The following is a 22,220-nucleotide window of genomic DNA, read 5'->3' as shown; positions in this document are numbered from 1 at the left end:
CTTTTTACACATTACGGCAGACAGCGTCCCCCTTTTTACACATTACGGCAGACAGCGTCCCCCTTTTTACACATTACGGCAGACAGCGTGCACTTTTTACACATAACGGCAGACAGCGTCCCCTTTTTACACATAACGGCAGACAGCGTGCCCTTGTTACACATAACGGCAGACAGCGTGCCCTTGTTAAACATAGCGGCAGACAGCGTACACTTTTTACACATAACGGCAGACAGCGTCCCCCTTTTTACACATTACGGCAGACAGCATGCACTTTTTACACATAATGGCAGACAGCGTCCCCTTTTTACACATTACGGCAGACAGCGTGCCCTTGTTACACATTACGGCAGACAGCGTCCCCCTTTTTACACATTACGGCAGGCAGATTCCCCCTTTTTACACATAGCGGCAGGCAGATTCCCCATTTTTACACATAGCGGCAGGCAGTCCCCCCTTTTTACACATTGCGGCAGGCAGATTCCCCCTTTTACACATTGCGGCAGGCAGTCCCCCGTTTTTACACATTGCGGCTGGCAGATTCCCCATTTTTACACATTGCGGCAGGCAGATTCCCCCTTTTTACACATTGCGGCAGGCAGTCCCCCTTTTTACACATTACGGCAGGCAGATTCCCCCTTTTTACACACAGCGGCAGGCAGATTCCCCATTTTTACACATAGCAGCAGGCAGTCCCCCCTTTTTACACATTGCGGCAGGCAGTCCCCCGTTTTTACACATTGCGGCAGGCAGTCCCCCATTTTTACACATTGCGGCAGGCAGGTTCCCCCTTTTTACACATTGCGGCAGGCAGTCCCCCATTTTTACACATTGCGGCAGGCAGATTCCCCATTTTTACACATTGCGGCAGGCGGATTCCCATTTTTTACACATAGCGGCAGGCAGTCCCCCATTTTTACACATTGCGGCAGGCAGTACCCCATTTTTACACATAGCGACAGGCAGTCCCAACAAAGAAAGAAAGAGACAGAAAGAAAGAATTATACTTACCCTCTCCGGCGTCTCCGCTGGCTCAGGCTCCTCGGTGCAGCGTCAGACGATTCCTGGGCTGGAGAGAAGGAGGAGGGAGGTGGAGGAGGGAGCAGCAGCAGTGCTGTGTCATTGGTGGAGGCGCTGCTGCTGCTGCCCCTCTGCTTCACTGTAGGCTGTTCTCGGAAGACAGCCTATAGTGAAGCAGAGGGGCAGCAGCAGCAGCGCCTCCACCAGTAGTAAAGCGCTGCTGCGGCTCCCTCCTTCGGCTCCCTCCTCCTCCTTCTCCCCTGTACCGCTGCTCCTCTCCTCTCTCCGGGCGGCTGTGCGCTGCGGGCAGCGGTTGCCCGCAGCGCACAGCGGCATGTAATGAGTCAGTTTGACTCATTACATGCTTTGGGCCCCTGGACAGAGGCGGGCCCCAGTGCAACGCACTGGTTGCACTGGCGGTAGTTCCGCCTCTGAGGATTGGTACAAATATGGATATTTTATATTGCGTTGACCGTCAATAGATGGTGTTAGACACGCCCAAAAGGCGGTGCTAGACACACCATTCCGACAGTGCACCCCCTAATAAAATGTGCTGCGCACGCCAATGGCAGCCATGCAAACGCATAGTCGCCGCCCACGGGGGAGTGTATTTTCGCTTTGCAAGGGTGCGAACGCCTGTGCAGCCGAGCTCTGCAAAAACATTTTGTGGAGTTTCAGACTAGGTCTAGACTTACTCAGCCCTTGCGATCACTTCAGTCTTTTTGGTGCCGGAATTGATGTCAGACACCCGTCCTCCAAACGCCCGGACACGCCTGCGTTTTCCCTACCACTCCCAGAAAACAGTCAGTTGACACCCATAAACGCCCTCTTTCTGTCAATCTTCTTGCAATCAGCTGTGCGTATGGATTCTTCGTTAAATCCATAGCTCTGCAACGATCCGCATTGTACCCATACATTGCGGTGCATACGCATGTGCAGTAGAGACCTGATCGCAGCACAGCGAAAATCGGCAGCGTGCGATGAACTCGGAATGACCCCCTATGTGTGAGCAGCTAATAAGGTAGCCACGCCCACTTTCCTAAGAGAGAGCACACATTGGTGGTGGTGGTGTGTGTGTGTGTGTGTGGGGGGCGCTTAAAAAATGGCCCGCAAATGATTCTGAAAAAATACACATGGCTCTTGGCAGGAAAAAGGATCCCCACCCCTGTTCTAGAAGATGCTAGATAAATGAGAAATAAAATCTGGTTGGTTACTGTGGGCAACATCCCATCTTAAATAGAACTCCCATCTTAGTAAAGTTACCCCAATGTGTGGAGTTTTTAAAGATTCTCTTTACAATTTTATATGTCATTTGTGAATATGAAGGGTAGAGGTGTCTTAATATAGCTATGCTCAAATTCCGATCTTGTCCCCTCTGCATAAGACACAAATGACCACGTTTTTACATCACATTGTCATCCATCCAGTAAGCATCTACACACAGAGCAACTGCTGGGTGACAGTGTACCAGTCTATCAGTGTTGTAGATCTGCCAAAGAATACTACCTTGTGATAACTTACGATCATTCAAAGTCAGAATTGTTATGTGAAGCCAAAATGACTGTTAATGGATGACATTAGAGCCCTCATTCCGAGTTGTTCGCTCGTTGCCAATTTTCGCTATGCTGCGATTTGTTGCAAAATGCGCATGTGCAAGCCACATAGGGCGCATGCGCTTAGTTATTTAACTAAAAACTTAGTAGATTTGCTGTGGATTCTGCAGCGCTTTTCAGTCGCACTCTGATCGGTGAATGATTGACAGGAAAGGGGCGTTTCTGGGTGGTAACTGAGCGTTTTCCGGGAGTGTGTTAAAAAACACAGGCGTGTCAGGGAAAAACACGGGAGTGTCTGGAGAAACGGGGGAGTGGCTGGCCGAACGCAGGGCGTGTTTGTGACGTCAAACCAGGAACTAAACGGACTGAGCTGATCGCAATCTGTGAGTAGGTCTGGAGCTACTCAGAAACTGCAAGGAATTATTTAGTAGCAGTTCTGCTAATCTTTCGTTTGCTATTCTGCTAAGCTAAGATACACTCCCAGAGGGCGGTGGCCTAGCGTGTGCAATGCTGCTAAAATCTGCTAGCGAGCGAATAACTCGGAATTAGTGCCTATATACAAAGAAATCACCTCTAACTTTGTATTACTTCAAACTATCATAAACTCTTTTGGTCTGACCCATGTAGTTTTATAGCTTTGTGCTGAGACATATATTATCTAGGTTATCTGCAATCACTAATAATAGGCCATCATATCACTTAGTATTAGTTCTTTCCCCAGGATCATATCATGTCACTAATTCTGAGTTGGATGCTGCAGCACCTGTGTCTTCTTTTTTACCAGTTGTACATTTGTGACTTGGGGGAGATTTATCAGATCTTTGAGAGCTATAAAATACCAACCAATCAGCTCCTTATTGCCATATTAAAGGGTGAGTTCCAAAAATGACAGAAGTTGGCTAGTTGGTATTTTATCATTATCTACTTTATTCAAGATTTGATAAATCACCTCCTTTTTGCTATTGCAACTACAAAGCCCTACCCTGGTGTACAGCCATGCATCTGAATGTGCAAGGACTTAAGTCAGGGATAGAGAATGTTTGGCCCTCCAGCTGTTGTTGAACTACACATCCCAGCATGCCCTGCAACAGTTTTAGCAAAGCGGTAGCAGGGCATGCTGGTATGTGTAGTTCAACACCAGCTGGAGGGCTAAATGTTCCCCATCCCTGACTTAAATGATCACTTTCAGTGTCTATAGATGTAGCAATCTTGCTCGGTGCGTCTTTAGATGCCACCATCGGCCGCACCATCGAAACTTGCACCAACCCTATGGCTGGTACATATTTTCTACCTGAAATGACCTCCAATGTGTGAGCAATTAAAGGCCTGATTCAGACCTGATCGTAGCAGCAAATTTGTTAGCAGATGGGCAAAACCATGTTGCACTGCAGGTGGGGCAGATGTAATATGTGCAGAGAGAGTTAGCTTTGGCAAACTGCAATTTGCCAAATGCTCAAAAATGGGCAAAAATTATTTTGATCTGTTGATTTTATTTTATGACATATATGATCTGCCTGACCCTCAATCAGCTGCTATCTTCCACATTTTTCAAGCGTATGGTACTTCACGATAACGTCCATATGAAATGTCACCTTTGCAGGTGTACATATGTAAATATCCACCTACAGTATGTATATTACACTGTAGGTTTTGAAAAAAATAATAATAATAAAATGCATATGGACACTTCCTAAATTATAACCAGCACTAACGCTTTTAGTCTAGAAGTGGTTACCCAAAAATAAGGGGAAAAACCAAAGTGAGGTCCCGCTCAATTTTTTGGCTTACCAGACGTAACTAGTGGAACCATAGATATGAGACTCGTAGTGTGGGGGACCCAACAACTTGATTCCAACCAACCCTAGACCAATTGGCACCAGGACTGGCTTCAGTAGATGGATCAGGTCCGCCAAAAAACATGTGGGCTGCCCTTCCGAGGTATTCCTTGCCCTAGTGCCATTAGCACTAATGCTCTTTCCTTACCATATAGTAGTGGATAGGGAGTAATAGTTGTAGAAAGAAGAATAAATACACTTGGAAAACAACAAGTGCTAACGAGCACCAGGGCCCACTGGCACTTGCAATGAGCCAATTCCAAAACAGATCTTGTCTTCCCTCCTCCCCAAGTAACTACCTCTACTCAATCTTATTTACCCTCAACAATAACTCTATTTCCTCAGTCTCATAGGTCCTCTGCATTGGTGCTGACCTTGATACTAACCTAATTTTTTCTCTCTGTGCTCTACATTTGTCACAGTAATGTGCAAATCACATTTCTAAAAAACTAAAGTTTCCAAAATCTAATCACTCTCCATCACCTAAAAAGCTCTCCACAACACTACCCCTTTATATAGTACATCTCAAATGTAATCCCAAAATATATTTCTTCATGCCCTCTTAGATTTAACTGTGATATCATATCCTTTCTAACCTTCTCTTACTCCAAACTTCAAGACTACTACTTTACAGCTACCCACTTGTAGAACTCCCTACCATATCCAGTCAGACTCTGCCCAGCCTTCCAATATTTATATACTCTCCGAAATCCCAACTCTTCATTAGATCTCACCCAATTCTCACCTACACTACTCACACTAGTATACCTTCACAACAGTCCCAGTCTCCACTATGAGCAATACTCTCTCCTCTGCATCCTGGGCCCATTTCCCAATAGATTGTAAGATAATTCAGCAACAGTGCCCTTCCTTCTCTCTGTTTTCTTGTCTATGTTTATTTAGTTATCTTGCATATGTCTGTTCTCATTAGGGCATTGGGGCACATTTCAAATCAAAATTTTTTTCCCCTAGGCGCTCTATGAAGCTGGTGAAAAGAGAAAAGGAGCAGATGTTACAGTGTTCATCAACATTCTAACCACTAGGAGTTATAACCATCTCCAGAAAGGTGCGTTTATCAGTTTAGAATGGATTGTAGTATTTTTGCAGACAGTGTATACAAGGGAAGTGGATTACCAGGGTACATATTTCAAATTGGATTCAGTGGCGCTACATCTAAAGTTGCTACATGGCATCTGCTCCATTTGTGAAGCCAAACTTAGCAGAAGTAGGGACAATTAATAACAAGCAGTCCAGTATAAGCTTCAAGCAATTTGGACTAGCTCATGCAATCTCTACCACCAGCATCCTCATCATCAATGTCCTCATTAGTGATCGGAGGTAGTCCTTCCAAAAATTGATTGGGGGGGCAAAACAAACCAAGCACTTCAGCCACAAAAGTGGCTTAGTTTGTTAAACTGTGCATGTCCTTTTTAATATCCAACATAAGGGTGGGTGGGAGGGCCAAAAGACTGTTCCATTTTGCACTGCTTTTCATTTCTGCCACTGCTGTGTGGCAGTGTTTCATAGATGTGCTAAAAACTTTGCTGAAAACAATATTATGAGCTGTGAGATGGTCAAAGTTGACTGGAAATGAACGTTATTGAGGTTAATAATACTGTAGGAACAAAAAAGGCCCAAATTAAGTTATTTTAGCAGTTTTCATCAATTTAAAAAAAATATAGATCTAAAGCCAAAACACGTGAGGGCAGTTTTGGAAAACCCAAAACTCGATGACAAATTAGAACCAAAACAACAAAAATGGTTGGCGGACATCTCTTATATTTTGTTAATATCAAAACAATGTAGATAAAACTAACAAAAAAAGTGAGTCAGACACAGTGTTGATGCAGCACATGGTTGACTGGCTAGCACGTGTCCTGATTGTCTGCACTTAGAGACACAGTACAGCATTGGATGCAGACTCTGTAGATTTTAGTACGAGTTCCTGGGAAGTAACAGGGGATGGCAAAGCCAATGTGGACATGTTGTGGGTGCATCACTGAAAGCGGCTGCATCCAAAGGCACAAATCCACTCACACAGGACACCATATCCAGACAATCTCCATTGGGCTGATGCAAGATTCGATGGTGCGACTAATAGTGCATCTAAATACATACAGAGACAGAAATACACAGTCTAAAGACGTTGCAAGTGGGCATCTCGGTTATGTAAATCGGCAGTGGCATGAGCATAAGACACAGATGCGACTGTGGCAAAATATGTCGCCACAATCTCTGTCTGACTCAGAATCAGACCCGTAGTGTATAACATCATTTACTAGTCTTGTGTCAGAGTGCAGTGGCAGAACTTCCTGTATGATGCCAGTATGTGACCAAATAGATCTAACATATTTTCTCCTCAGTTATCTTAATGGAAGTTTGAATTCTCAAGAGGCATCACAATTCAGTAATTTAATTATTCTCAGATAATGAAATGGTGCTCTTGGACTGACTGACACTACTGGTTGAACATGGCCAACCACTAGCAAAGGAATTCCCACAAAGTCTATAGCCTATAGTCAGTACAACATCCGAATATGCCTATCGCTGATTGGGTGGCCTGGTGACCACAAGCGATGGTACTGCAGTTCCTTTTAGGGGATATGATAGGAAATCTAGCAGAGCCTAAGAAACCACTTGGAGACATTTAAAAACAAAACTGTACAACACTTCATATTACAGATACAGTAGACAAATCAACATGTATCAACTACCACAGAGCAGGCAAAATCATTGCCAAGTGTGAACAGACTTTTTTTTTTTAACCTAAACCCAGCACGCTGATCTCACCGAAACCCTCAGGAATATATAAGCAAGTAATTAACAAAAGTGTAAACATTTCAAAATGCTCTTATTCCAGTTCTACAGAAATACACAAAATACAGTAAGCATGATGTGAACAAAGCCCTGGACCTGGAGCTTAAAGGAGACATTGAAAAATGTCTTTCAGCTATTGGTATGTGTTCATCTTTACTTTCGAATGTATTCTAATGTTTCAAATAAAGGGTGATTCTAAGATAAGGGTGTAAAACACTCATGTACAGTAACTACATAAAAAGGAGAATTATTTTTTTAGTACAGAAAAATAAAATGATATAATTTACTTACCACGGCAAATGGTTCTTTGAAGGATTCCAGTTCCTTTTATATCCTATGCACATTCCCATGTCAGCATAATTTACTATTTTATAATAGGGGATCCACCTAATAAAGTAATTGAAATACTGCTCCCTCTTTTAACATTAGTAACTGATTTTATTATGACTTAAACTTTACAGGAATAGTTTGTATTGGCATCAGACACTTTAGCTTTACATGCAGGCTGCCATGGCAAATGTATTAGCTAGTCCAAGCCTAGGAGGACTGAAGATAAAACAAATAGCATTGAACTGAGGTTAGCTGCTACTTTGGCAGTGTAGGAGTGATACTGTTGAGTTCTACATGAGTAAGGGAGGAGATCTCACCTGTGGGTAAATTCACTATGTAGCGCCTTTCAAAGAAACCACTTCTGAATATTTGCTTGTTGGATTTAAAGGCGTAATTTTTTTCAATATAAAATTAAGGCATGTTTAAATCAAGCTGCCCAATCCGCCATAGATGTGATAGATTTGGAAAGCGCTGTATAGTAAATTTAGCTCCTGGAGTATTTGGAGCAGAGAGACGCAGAGCTTAGACTGTACACTGGGAGGAAAAAGAGATTGTGACTGTGGAGCAGAGGGTGATAATAGGCAGGAAGAGGAGCACACATCCAATGTCTTCTTTCCCATCCTATTGGCTACCAGTAATTAATGTTCCCTACTGTATCATTATGCTACATAATATTGGTTATTGATTGGTTGTAACACCAAGATTGGAATTAAAAATAAGTGGAGAGAAAAAAATTGCATACCCACAGATTTTTTGATTTGCCTAAAATAGAATTTTCCCTCTTTTTAAGAATGTGGGTATATTGGTCTTACTTTCACTAGGATCCAAATGATGGTTTTCACTTATAGGATGTTCATATCAAAATAATATCATTGCTCTAAAGACAACTTTCTCCATGATTTTCCGAATAGACTCTACCTAAATATTTTATATAACAGAATTGCTGTTCTTGAGTTAGATGCATGCTGAGATACTGTACTGTATGTGTGTCTTGGTGAATGCATGGAGATATGCCTTTTAGCTATAAACTTTCTGCCTAGACTCAGGCTGCAAATATACTTAATTAGTTTTCTACTTTTTTTTTTTTTAAATAAACAACAGAACTATAAACCCAAGTAAAATATGTATAGTCTCTACCAGTGTTTTTTTTAATCTGGACTGTTCAAGAGACGTTTTTTACTGTACATGTATGATTTCTAATATCAGTGGTTCAATTGTCCACCAGAATTCTATATTCCTCTTTCAAACTTAGCCCAGCTAATAATTATTCTTATCTCCCATTGTATATCCATCAATAACTGCTAAAGTAATGAGAGTCCCTATACAGGTTGCTCAAGTCGTAGCTAGTATGCATCAGAAGAAATATTTCTCCATCAACTGTGTTAAGTAATCAAAAGTGTTCTGCCATGAATCACATATGGGGGAACATGTGACCCCTTTAAGATGATGTGGCTTTTTAGAAACCAAACACTCTGTTAACATAATCATATTGAATGGACAGGCAGTTATTGATTTTACTCCCATTACAGGAGAAGTTTACAAAACATGTGGGCATACCTGTATATTAAAACTTAGAGAGAGATAAAGTAGAGAGATCAGCTCCTGTCATTTTTAAAACACAGGGTAGATATATGATTTGTCGGTATGGAGGAGAAACGGTATCAGTGCACAATATGTGCGCTGATACCTTTTCTCCCCCATGTATGACTGTGGTGGTGTGTGCTCGATAGCGCCCCTGTCTATCAGCGCTGCTATCTAAAAGATATCATGCCGATTTGCTAGTGTTCCGACACCTGCAGCTATCAATTTTGACAGCAGCATGTGTCATTACCCAATCACCACAGAAGGGATAGCTCTGTCCCTGGCTGCGGCGGCGGCCAGCTCTGGGCTAGCGAGACATCACGCAAGCGTACTGAGAGACACAGCGCATCAGGTGCTGCAGGAAGAGCTATAGCATCACAATATGTGCCACTATAATACATCTACCCCTCAGCCTATAACATGGCAGTTAGAAACTGATTGGTTGGCACTTTACCTCTCTTTAAGCTTTTATACATATGCCCGATGGAGAGGATAAGGGTTGGTTTTCAGGTCAGTACAGTATGCAGATTGTTTTCTGTATTGGAATCCCTAGTTTAAACACAATACACTATTACAATATGTACTCTTTTTTGTTTATTGACATGCTTTATACGAGCTCATTTTAAAACTTGTGTACGAGAACCAGCACTATCAATTAAGTGGTAAAAATATTGTGTTTGAGTAGGATTACATTAGTCAGGACTATTTTTTATATACTGTATTTATATGTATAACTTTTCATTTTTCCTTTCTTTTTTTTTATAGTGAAGTGTGCTGTAAGCAAAGCAGCTTTCTTTGCAGAGAAACTGTATTTGTCAATGAAGGTATAGTATTTTGAAAACTGTGTATACTTGTCTAGAATGATAACTTCCCAGTAAACAATTTGATAGATATTTGCATTTTTTTTAAAAGAATTATATGATATAAAACTCGGTTTCATAAGCAATACTCATTTCTATCTTACTAAACAACATTTCCTTTATATTATAAACAGGGCTCTGGAACTCGGCACAGAGAATTAATTCGAGTCATGGTCTCCCGTTCAGAAATAGACATGAATGAAATCAAGTTCCATTACAACAGAATGTATAAAAAATCTCTGCGCCAAGATATTCTGGTATGTATAACAAGTATTTCACTATTAGTAATGGGTATGGTTCATTAGGTCAACCCTATTTTGGTCAACAGTCACTAGGTTGACCCTATATGGTCGACATTGAAAAGGGTCTACATGCTGAAAAGGTTGACAGGTAAAAAGTAGACAGTGGAAAAGGTCAACAGGTACAGGCGTGTGCTCAGGTCTCCGGGAACATTGCACCCATGCTGCGTTCCTGGGGACATCTTTATTGTGCATGCCCGGATCAAAAAGCCATTTTCTGAGTGATGTTTGCCGCTCTGGAGCAAGCGATGGACCAACGGAGAGGTGAGTATAGTTAAATGGGTGCAGGGTGTGCCGTGTGTGTGCACCGCACTCCTTGCACCCATTATAGATACACCAGTGTCAGCAGGTACAAAAGGTTGATACTTGAAAAGGTCTACAGAAAAAAGGCTGACACAACATTTTTATGATTTTTTAGTGTAATTTTCGCCGTCAAAGCACGTAGAACCCACATTAGTGTACAGCGTCCACTTGCATAGCTGCGGGCAAGGTGCCTCATCAGCTACCGCTGCGCTTGCTTGGGTTACTATTCCCAATCATAGTCCACGTAAATGGCAAAGTATGAAAAAGTTGAAAAAAATGCAAAAAACCCTAAAAAAAGCTGTGTCAACCATATGTGTCGACCATTGGCATGTCGATGATTTGAACCTGTCAACTATTTTACCTGATGATCATAAGCACTGTCGACCTAATGACCATGTCCACCTAATGCATGTCAACCATTAGCGGTCGACATATTTGACTGTTGACCTTTTTATTGTCGACCTGTAGTCCGGATAACATTAGTAATAAAAACAAACATGCATTAAAGTATGTGTCAGAAAAATCGACCATGATAAATGTTTAATATATTCTGGCTTACATAAAATAACATATTTAATATATTTTTTACAAAAACAAGACAAATTAGAGTACTCCATGTTTATAGAGTGGCAATCTTAAAACTAATTGTTCTATTCTTTTGATTGAATAACAGTCTAACAATAATATACATAAAAATATATATGTTACTCTCTCACATTTATGGGTAAATGTATTATCTTTCGCTATGGGGGAGAAGCAGTATCAGCGCACGCTATGTGCACTGATACCGCTTCTCCCCATGTATGGCAGCGGCGCTGCTATCCAACTGATAGCACACGGATATAAGGCAGCATTGTAACATAAGGGTAGATGTATTAACCTGGAGAAGGCATAAGGAAGTGATAAACCAGTGATATGTGCAAGGTGATAAAGGCACCAGCCAATCAGATCCTAAGTGTTAATTTGCATATTGGAACTGATTGGCTGGAGCCTTTATCACCTTGCACATATCACTGGTTTATCACTTCCTTATGCCTTCTCCAGGTTAATACATCTACCCCATAGTAACATAGTTACATAGTTAATGAGGTTGAAAAGAGGCAAAATGCCCATCGGGTTCAACCTGTATTCTGTATTAAGCTGTGCACATTATAATGCACCAGCTGATGTAGTGGTTTCGTACCAATTGACAACTATATTTCGTACCACTCCCAGATACTTAATGACAATATATTAAATGCTATAGCCTTGGATACTTTTTTCAGCTAGAAAACTGTCCAATCCATTTTTAAATGCATTTACAGAGTCCGCCATTATTACCTTCCCCGGCAGGGAATTCCAAATCTTTATTCCCCTTACAGTGAAGAACCCTTTCCTACGATTTGTACGGAATTTTCTCTCCTCTAGCCTCAGTGAGTGCCCACGTGTTCTATACAGAGTTCTATTAATAAACAAATCCCCTGCTAGCTCCTTGTAATGACCCTTTACATATTTGAAGATATTAATAATGTCTCCTCTTAGTCGCCTCTTTTCTAGTGTATACATATTTAACCTAGTGAGCCTTTCCTCATACTCCAGTGTCTCTAAGCCTTTAATTAGTTTATTAGCTCACCTTTGAACTCTTTCGAGCTCCCCGATATCTTTTTTATAATATGGTGCCCAAAAGTGAACACAATATTCCAGGTGCGGACGTACCAATGATTTGTACAGCGGCAGAATTACATCCTTGTCCCTTGTCTCAATACCCCGTTTTATGAACACAAGGACTTTACTTGCCTTCTTTGCTGCATTTTGACATTGTGTACTGTTATTAAGCCTATAATTTATGAGCACCCCCAAATCTTTTTCCACTACTGTTACCCCTATATTTTCCCCATTAAGTGTGTAGGATGCAAGTTTGTTTTTAATCCCAAAATGCACAAGTTTGCATTTTTCAATATTGAACCTCATTCCCATTTAGACGCCCAGGTTTCAAGTTTATATAAGTCATTCTGTAGAGACTCCACATCTATTTCTGAATTAATTACCTTACACAGTTTGGTATCATCTGCAAAGATTGATACTGTGTTTCCCAGGCCTATTCCTAGATCATTAATAAATATATTGAACAGTAGCGGGTCAATTACGGACCCTTGTGGTATTCCGCTGACTACTGGTGCCCAGCTGGAGAACATCCCATTGACCACTACTCATTGTACCCTGTTATCCAGCCAATTACCTATCCATGTACAAATAGTATTTCCTAGGCCAAGTTCCCTTAATTTGATGATCAGTCTCCTGTGAGGCACTGTATCGAAGACTTTTGCAAAATTTTAATATACCACATCCACTGCTTTTCCCTGGTCAAGATTATCGCTCACTTACTCATAGATTCTTATTAAGTTAGTTTGACATGATCTATCCCTCACAAACCCATGCTGACTTTTGCTAATAAACTTACTATTCCGCAGATAAACCTCTACGCTATCCCTCAAAATTCCTTCCAATATTTTACCTAATATAGACTAACTGGTCTATAGTTCCCAGGATGATTTTTAGATCACTTTTTAAATAATGGCACTACCTCAGCTATACGCCAATCCCTTGGTACCGTACCTGATTGAACTATAGAAAATCAAGTATAAGGGTCTTGCAAACTGTGCCCTAAGCTCCATAATAACCCTCGGGTGAAAACCATCTGGGCCTGGTGATTTATTAATCTTTATGTTGCTTAGTCTCTCCAGGACTACTTCCTCACTTATACAAGCATCTAGCCAAGAATCTTTACCTTCACTGTCGTTATGCACTACTATCACAGTCTGATCCTCCCTGGTGAATACTGATGAAAAAAAGTTGTTCAGTATATCCGCTTTTATTTTGTCATCGTTTATCAAGGTTCTCAGTTCATCTTTTAATGGGCCTATGTTCTCCTTTTTTAACCTTTTACTGCTTATGTATTTATAAAACTTTTAGGATTGGCTTTACTCTCTGTAGCGATTTGCATTTCTTTACAATTTTAGCTGCTCTTATTACTTTTTTGCATCCTTTATTGCATTCCTTGTAATACTGGAATGACTCCTCCCCTCCAATAGATTTAAATGTTTTGAAAGCACACCTCTTTTTAGCAATTTCTTTTTTGACCTCCTTATTAAGCCACATTGTTTTGTGTTTAGTACTCCTGCATTCACTGCCCATTGTAATGAATTTGTGAATATTGCTATCAAGCAACCCTTTTAAAGCACCACACACATCCGATGTGTCCTTACCATGAAACAAAACCTCCCAGTCCATGTCGTTTAGTGCCTGTCTCAGCATATTGAAGTTAGCTTTTCTAAAGTTTAATGTTTTGGTTGATCCCTTATAGCTATATTTCTTGAAACTGATGTTGAATGTAATCATATAGTGATCACTGTTTCCCAAGGTCTCCCCAACTCTAATGTTTGATATAATGTCCACATTTTTGGTTATAAGTAGGTCCAGAATATTATTACCTCTAGTTGGGTCCTCGACTAATTGAGACAAGTATTGATCCTTTAATGAGTTTAGGAACCTGCTGCTCCTAGCTTTTACACATGAATCGTTATTCCAATTTATATCAGGATAATTGAAATCCCCTATCACGAGGATGTCTCTCATTCCCGCAGCTTTTTCAGTTTGCTGCAAGAGTTGTTCCTCCTCATGTATGCTAATATCCGGTTGTTTGTAGCATGTGCCAATGACTAGTTTTTTTTGCTTCAATGTCTCCACTTGTGATCTCAACCCATAGTGATTCCGCGTTATCTCCAGTCCCCTCATAAATAACATCTATTAAGTTTGGTTTTAGAGATGGTTTTACATGGAGACATACCTCTCCTCCCCTTTTGGTAGCCCTATCCCTCCTGAAAAGTGAATATCCTTCCAAACTTGAAACCCAGTCGTGAGAGTCGTCCCACCATGTTTCATTACAAGCTATTCCAATTCCCCCATTTTACCTGATAGGCTTCTTGCATTTGCAAGCATACATTTTAGCTTAATATATCCTTTGCCATATGTCTTAATTGTATCTTATCATTATTTACAAGTGCCTAGAATTTCTCTTACCGACTGTTATTCTCTTCCATCCCTTACCACCCCCATCATACTTAATACAGCCTTTCTTACTACTATCCCTATTTGACCTATTAGGTATTTCTAACCACCCCCCCTTCCCCCCATGATGTAGGTATTTTCCTGTATTCTATGAACATCATTTTCTATATACCGTACTGTTGAACCAAAGTCATCATAAATTAATAATTTGGGCATACCATGGGCAATACCTACTGTATGTCAGTAATTCCTGTGTCAATGCCCCTGCAAATACCCTTGCCGGCTGATCTTCCCCTCCCCCCTTCACCACCCTCATTTTGTTCACTACCCTCATTCTTACTGTTCTCACTGTTTGACCCATTGCTTCTAGCTAAACCCTCTCCCCAGGCTCCTAGTTTAAAAGCTCATCCAACCTTCTAACCATCCTGCCCCGCAGGGCCGCAGCCCCCTCCTCATTCAGGTGCAATCCATCGTGTCAAAAAAGATGGCTCCTTACAGAGAAGTCCACCCAGTGTTCCAAGAACACAAACCCCTCCTTCCTACACCAGGCTCTAGGCCACACATTTACCTCACTAATCTACCTCTGTCTCCCTGGGCTAGCACATGGCACTGGTAATATTTCGGAGAATATTACCCTAGATGTCCTTGCCTTAAATGTCTTGCCTAATTCCCTATAGTCTTTATTATGGACATCCCACCTACCACTAACTTTGTTATTGGTGCAGACATGCACCAAGACTGCCGGGTCTTTACCAGCCCCTCCCAACAATCTATCTACCCTGTCCGCAATGTGCCGTACCCGAGCACCCGGGAGACAACAGACCATACGGTGATCTCTGTCCCGGTAGCAGATTTCCCTGTCTGTCTTCCTGGTAATAGAATCCCCTACCACCACAATCTGACTAGGTACCTCACTATCTTTTTTCCCAGCTGTACCAGAGGGACCGCTCCTCCGGTTGCTAGAGGGAACAGTCTCCTCCGGCTCCGTCATTTCCTCACTGCCATCTTCAGAATCCTCGTCCAGTCGGGTGAATTTATTGCGGTTTAGCAGATCAGAAATGTCCTGTCTCCCCCTCCCCCTCTTCTTCTTCCTTCTAACCATGACCCAGCTGTCTACCTGATCATCCTCGTCTACCAGTGTTCCTCCCTGCAACTCCTCCACCATTCTATCTGAACTTTGCTCGAGATTGTGAATTCTCCTCAGTCACGTAACGGTCTACATCAGTTACCTGGGCTTCCAGGGCAGCCGTTCGCTCACATCTCGCACAGATGTACCCACACTCAGACTGTTGTTCCAGGTGCGCATACATCATGCACGACACGCACTGAGTGAGATTCTCAATCTCAGCCACCCCCATTTTTGATAAGTGCTAACTCCCTGTTACCTTCAGAAAATCAAGAAAAAAGAATACAGAATGAGAATAAAAAACGATATATATATATATATATGTATATATATATATATATATATAAAGGACAATAAAGGACAATAATAAATAAAGGACAAATTAATTACAATGAAATACAGAAACAGACAAAGGGAGAACAATCAATTATATAAAAAGGTGGGAAAGCTAATACTCATCTGCTCTCTGCACCTCTGACACCACTTGCTGGTGAGCACTTCTGCCAGTCTCACTGGTCCTTCTCTGTTGCAGGCAGCCCCCTTTTCGGCTTGCGCAGATCTTGCTCAGGCAACTCTGTTCCTCGCACCTTGACCCGGCTCCCTCACTATCCGACTAGCAGTTGCTAGTAGTTGCGGCTCAGGCTGTGGGAAGTGCTGGATGCCCACTACCCGCTCGGTTTACGCCACCCTGTCCCTCCGTCCGGTGCCTTGCTCCCCTGTTCCTGGCTCCTGGCTCACAGCACTCGCTCCGTCCTGAGCCCTGCGCTGTCCCACGTGTACACTTGCATGTGCGCATGCTCATCACTTCCGGTTCCGGTCAATGTTGTGTCTTCTCAGTGTCTCTGTGACAGCAGTAATGACAGCATTTTTGGGAACTTTCATGAAAATGAAGCCTCCATGATGCTGCTACCATCGCTGACCATTCCGACACCTGCAGCTATTTATTTTGATAGCTTAACTCTTTTCACTGCTTGATATGTCATCCTCTTATTTGCTTTAAGTGATGCAGCTCATTAATATAGTAGCATACTTAGCGACACAGCACAGACATAAACAGCACATAATAGTACACAATGAAACCTCACGGTAATACTTCTTGTTTAATACACACAGGAAAGCAGGAAAGTTTATTTGAGACTGTACTTTTAAAAGACACGTGGGGCAGCTGCGTCTAAAAGACAGAAACCATGTAACAAGGATCATTTGAAACATCAGTTTTGCAAAGTCATCGTTTCACACTAAGGGGGTCATTCCGAATTGATCGCTAGCTGCTTTCGGTCGCTGCGATCAGGCAAAAAAAAAGGCACTTCTGCGCATGCGTATACGGCACAATGCGCACGCACGTCATACTATTACAATGAAGAATGTAGTTTCACACAAGGTCTAGCGAAGCTTTTCAGTCGCACTACTGGCCACAGAGTGATTGACAGGAAAAGGGCGTTTCTGGGTGTCAACTGACTGTTTTCAGGGAGTGTTTGAAAAAACGCAGGCGTGCCAGGAAAAACGCAGTCATGGCTGGCTGAACGCAGGGCGTGTTCGTGACGTCAAAACAGGAACTGAACAGTCTGAAGTGATCGCAGGAGCTGAGTAGGTCTGAAGCTACTCTGAAACTGCACAAAATTATTTTGTAGCTGCTCTGCGATCCTTCGGTCGCACTTCTGCTAAGCTAAAATACACTCCCAGTGGGAGGCGGCATAGCGTTTGCACAGCTGCTAAAAACTGCTAGCGAGCGACCAATTCGGAATGACCACCTAAACTGGTTGCACCTTTATTCTTTCTGTTCCCTGTCAGTTATTTATCCTCTTTTGACACATAAACATTATACAGTCATTACTATATTGATGAACAAAATTTGTTGCAAAGGACAAAAATATGAGCAAGTACAGTCTCAAATAAATATTGGTTTTAGCTCTTGTAACTGTATTTTACTTTATTCTTTTTTTTAATGTCATTAACTGTGTTATTCTTTAATTTGTAGGATGATACCAAAGGAGATTATCAAACCATTTTGCTCAATCTTACTCTAGGTGATTAAACAATATCTGAATATCACCTTAAAGAAGAATACAATATACTTACTGCAGCCACTGCATGAAAACAAACAGCTTCAATGCGATAATACTGTACATTTCAAGAGCTCGAAAAAGCCCCCAAAAACATTCCATTAAAATTTGTTTTGAAACATATTTTATTATTTGCCTTAATCGTACATTGTTGTATGAGGTTGGGTATAAAATGTCGGCTGTCGGGATGCCGGCGGTCAGGAGACCGACAGCGGCATCTCGACAGTCGTAATCAATGAACATTGTATTTTTACCAGAAAGAAGTTGCATGTTCAACCTACAGACTAAGGGGAATATTCATCATCACTTAATTTCTACAAAAGTAGGTGAAAATGAACATTTTCACCTACTTTTGTAAAAATTAAGTTTTGGGGCTATTTATCATGAAGGTAACACACGATATATCGATATCTCCTGCTTAACTTTCACTTTTGATCCGGCCCGAGATCCCCATACACTAGTATGGGGACCTCATTCATCAAGCTCCGAAAATACAATACTGTGGGAGCATTTGCCGTCTACAGAAGGCGAATGCTCCCTCACCCCCGCTGCTTACCTATTGGAAGCAGTCCCGGCTTGTGAAGAAGGATCCGTCTGGATCCCTCCATCCCTGCTCGGCTTCTTCCACTGTATACTGGGAGATTTGTGCATCTGCGCGTACAAAAGTAGCATTGAAAGAATTTGTGGAGACAGCTGATTTTCGGATTAGCTGCCTCTGCGTCAGAGCAATGATGAATTGCTGTGGCGCTCGCGACAAGTTAGAATGTTTATTATCGGAGGCCGCTCGGCCCCCAATAATTAACATGGTAAATATGTCCCTAAAAGGTGTGATGCAGGGTGATTCTACACCAGCTTTAATTTCTGTATAAGTATATCATTAAGCACATGCTAAAAAATGCAGACCTATATACATCTGACCAGGGATGGGTTGGGCTGCTTTACAGCGCTGGCATGTGAGTATGTGCATGCGCTGCATACATATCAGGGGGCATGGCCACGGCTCACAGGGCATGCCATGAGTCAGGGGGGCTGTCCTCGCAGCACATCTTCATCTATCCTTGTGCCACTGACGGTCGGGTGAAGGGGAGAACGAGCAGTGAGCCGGAAGGCTGCGCCATGCGCGACCAGCCCGGCTCTCTGTGTGGCCAGACCTGACCTTCTGGCATTTGCCAGTCTGCCCCTGCATCTGACTGAAGTCTCCCAGCTACTCACTGAGCAGGATTTTTGTCAGCATATTTTATAGACCATAAATTAGGATATCTTAAAAACCTTACAGATACAGAGGGATGAAGATTATTCTACTATTAAATAAATAAGATATATTCCTCTCTATGGTAGGTAGAAAGTGTAAAAAGTTATCTCATTATTTAGTTTTATGGTATTATCTCCTCTATCCAAACAAAAAAACTTAATAAGACAAAATTATTTTTATTATTTTCAGGAACCATTGCAAATAAATATATAAAAACTGGTGGGAAATAACTGTTATGGTCTGTATCTACTATCTAAATACATAATAGCAAATATACCATTTACATTTAGTACTCCATGCTTTTTAAATGAGTTGTTTGTGAGCAGGGGTGTATTGGGATGGAAAAGCAGCCCAGGAAATGTATGGAAGCAGCCCTAATAGGACGCAGTCTTTCAAGGGTGTGGAGTCTGTTGAAGGGGGCGGGATACTCATTCCTCATAGGGCCTGATTCTGAGTTGGGTGCAGTTGCGGCCTTCCTTGCCACTTTTGCTGCAGTTGCATCTGTGACTTTGGCCCCCATTTATCAAGCTTTGGAGATTGATTAAACATCCTAGTGATATTTGGTGAACCCCCTTCTTTTAAAGTAAAGCATTCATTACCTTTAAACCAGAAATAAAGACACGGAGACTTGAATTTTGGCAGAAAAATTGCTAGCTATTTATTTGTCCCTAACCAATAGCAAACCTGTAATAGAGAATTAATTAAGATGCCGATCCAGCCGGCATATGGTGGCAGCAAAAAGAACGGCTCAATTAACCTAATTTAACCTTAAATTACTAAACATTCGAACCGATCCTAATTTTACTAAAACTATCACAAACCCCCACAGTGACTACCCACCGCTCCTGGGTGCCCTGCCGCTGCCTTCCCGGACGGGTGGTCAAGCGGCCAATAAGTCGATGGAGGTGAGTGCACCTAAACCACACCAAACTGTAAAACACTACAGTTTACCCTACAAATACCAAACTGCCGTTCTTTTCCGCCAACAGCGAAAGACTCATCCCCAAAGTCTTCGCACCGCCACCATAAACCTACCCTAACTCCTGCAAAACGAAACCCAGATCCTCCAGGAAAAACATCATCCCCTCATTGGATAGATGTACCCCATCAGGCCGGAAAAGGTGGCTGTCTCTGAACCGAATCCTAGGGTGGCGAACCACCCTCCCTCCGTGGGACAGCACCCACTTTGCCACCGCCCCGTTCACCTTTTTCCGGGCCTCATCAATCTGGCGACCATCCGCCACACCCCTCCAACTCAACCTCGGCACCATCAATGAAAAAACCAACACACAATTGGTCCATGCCGCGGCCACACTTGCCAGATCTTGTATCATGGCCCACCGCAGATCCAAGGATGTCCTCTTCCCCAGGTCGTTGCCACCTAGATGGACAACCAAGACCCTAGGGACTCCATGCTTGCTGGCCTGACTAACTAGCCTACTCTTCAGCTCACTCCACATCATCCCTCGCCAGCCAAGCCATCTGACACCCTGTGCTCCAGGCAACGCCTGAGCCCCCTCCGAGGCCACAAACTTGGCTGCCCAGTATACATAAGAGTGGCCGACCACCCAAATAGCCAAATTGTCTTCAAACCAACCTGAAGGGGAAAAGAGGGGTAAAATTGATTACTAAAAGGCTTCATTAATTGCTTTCACCTGAAGGATCTGCCAAAAAGAAAAAACTTTAGCTCTCGCTATTGCAGCAGTCACGGCCTAGCCGATCTGCACCATGCTTCTTGCCAATTTGAAGCGAACACAGAAACACAAAGGGGAAGTTCAAAATAAAATCAAACGAAATTAAAAAGGGGGGGGGGGGGGTATAAAATGGGAAACACATGTAATAACTCAGCTGGAGGTAAAAGCGTAAAGACCTGCTGAGGGACTCTGATTAGAACAGATTAGCTGAATTGTAGATTAGAATTCAGTCCGTCAAGTCAGGCAAAAAAATCGCAAAATAACTCCAGACCCCCGCTGCCGACTCATGCCAGCAACGACGAGTAGCTAATCCCTGAGTAGGATAAAAAGGGGGGGGGGAACACCAACAGACGAACAATACATAACTTACGGCACTGTAACACATAATACAACGCAAATAAACACAGCACCAAGCGCAATCCGACCTCTCATGCGACGGGGCGAATATATCGTCTGTAACTTGACGACTTCCATCGCCCCACCGCCTGGATTTCAGTTCTGGACAAGCCCGCCGCCGCAGCCGACGTCGCAGCGCCTATTCGAAAGGAATGGGTACCGAACGCAGTGGGTGGAAGGCCCAAGCTCACCAAACAACGACTCAGCATCCAATGAAACTGATATTTCGTCACCGGCAGCCCGTCATAATGCAATAGCCATGACCCCTTCCCAACTGGTCGCACCGCCACATATTGCACAGCCAGGCCTACCGGGCAAACGCTCTCCTCCTGCGCAGGAACCAAAGTGACCCAGCGCCCTCTCCCCATTTGGTCCGTCTTAGAGCGCCGCAATCTGCATAGCAAGGACCTCTCACCCACTACCACGTCTCCGACCAGCATGCGCGAATCTGCTTTCTTGGAAGGTGCTACCAACTCCGAAACCCTAAAGGCCCCGTGGTAAGCCATTGAGAACGCCAAACTGAACAAAAGCGTCTCAAACATGGACGACGCGACTCGCCCCACCGCCGCGATGACGGCCGGCAACAAAGCCGCATCGATGGGCCGCCTCCTATCCGGTGGCGTCGGCGCTACTCGCGCCCACCCTTTCATTGCCTTCCGCAGAACATCGCTTTTTGTCACATCGGGGACGCCCCGCAGCTTGCAGAAAAACGAGACCCCAGCCAAGTACCGGGATACCACCGCTCGGGACCTACCGGAAACATACAGCTGCCAAATAAAAGAAAGCATCAGCCGATGCCTGCTCTTACCTTGTTGCTGACGATCTTGGACAAACTCCTCCCACTCGCTCCAAGCTTGTCCGTAAGCCTTGAGCGTGGCTGGCGCGACTGACCGCAACGCTAGACCCTCCAGTCCGGCCCGATCACCTGCCAAACATAACCGGGACAATGAAAACCTTGTTCGTTGGCCTCAGGTGCCAACAACCAAAACCTCTCCCACTGCCCTCGCGACAAAGCGTCGGCAATTCCATTCTCCAAACCGGGCA

General features: G+C 43.1%; 1 protein-coding gene across 2 annotated transcripts in view; it reads left to right on the top strand.

Annotated features, from left to right (window-relative positions):
* The window catches only part of LOC134895820 (annexin A1-like), a 46,416-nt gene extending 28,459 nt beyond the window's left edge, over positions 1-17,957 (top strand). For both annotated transcript variants that reach the window (XM_063913867.1, XM_063913868.1), the window contains exons 9-13: positions 5,381-5,474; positions 7,269-7,364; positions 9,902-9,960; positions 10,131-10,253; positions 17,750-17,957. In XM_063913867.1, the coding sequence (XP_063769937.1) occupies positions 5,381-5,474; positions 7,269-7,364; positions 9,902-9,960; positions 10,131-10,253; positions 17,750-17,806 (429 nt within the window). In that variant the 3' untranslated portion in view covers positions 17,807-17,957. The remainder of the gene's footprint in view (positions 1-5,380; positions 5,475-7,268; positions 7,365-9,901; positions 9,961-10,130; positions 10,254-17,749) is intronic.
* The last annotated feature ends 4,263 nt before the right edge of the window (positions 17,958-22,220 follow it).

Source organism: Pseudophryne corroboree, chromosome 1 (genome assembly GCF_028390025.1).
Source record: "Pseudophryne corroboree isolate aPseCor3 chromosome 1, aPseCor3.hap2, whole genome shotgun sequence".
NCBI classification, from domain to species: domain Eukaryota; kingdom Metazoa; phylum Chordata; class Amphibia; order Anura; family Myobatrachidae; genus Pseudophryne; species Pseudophryne corroboree.
This window is presented reverse-complemented; position numbering and strand designations above follow the sequence as displayed.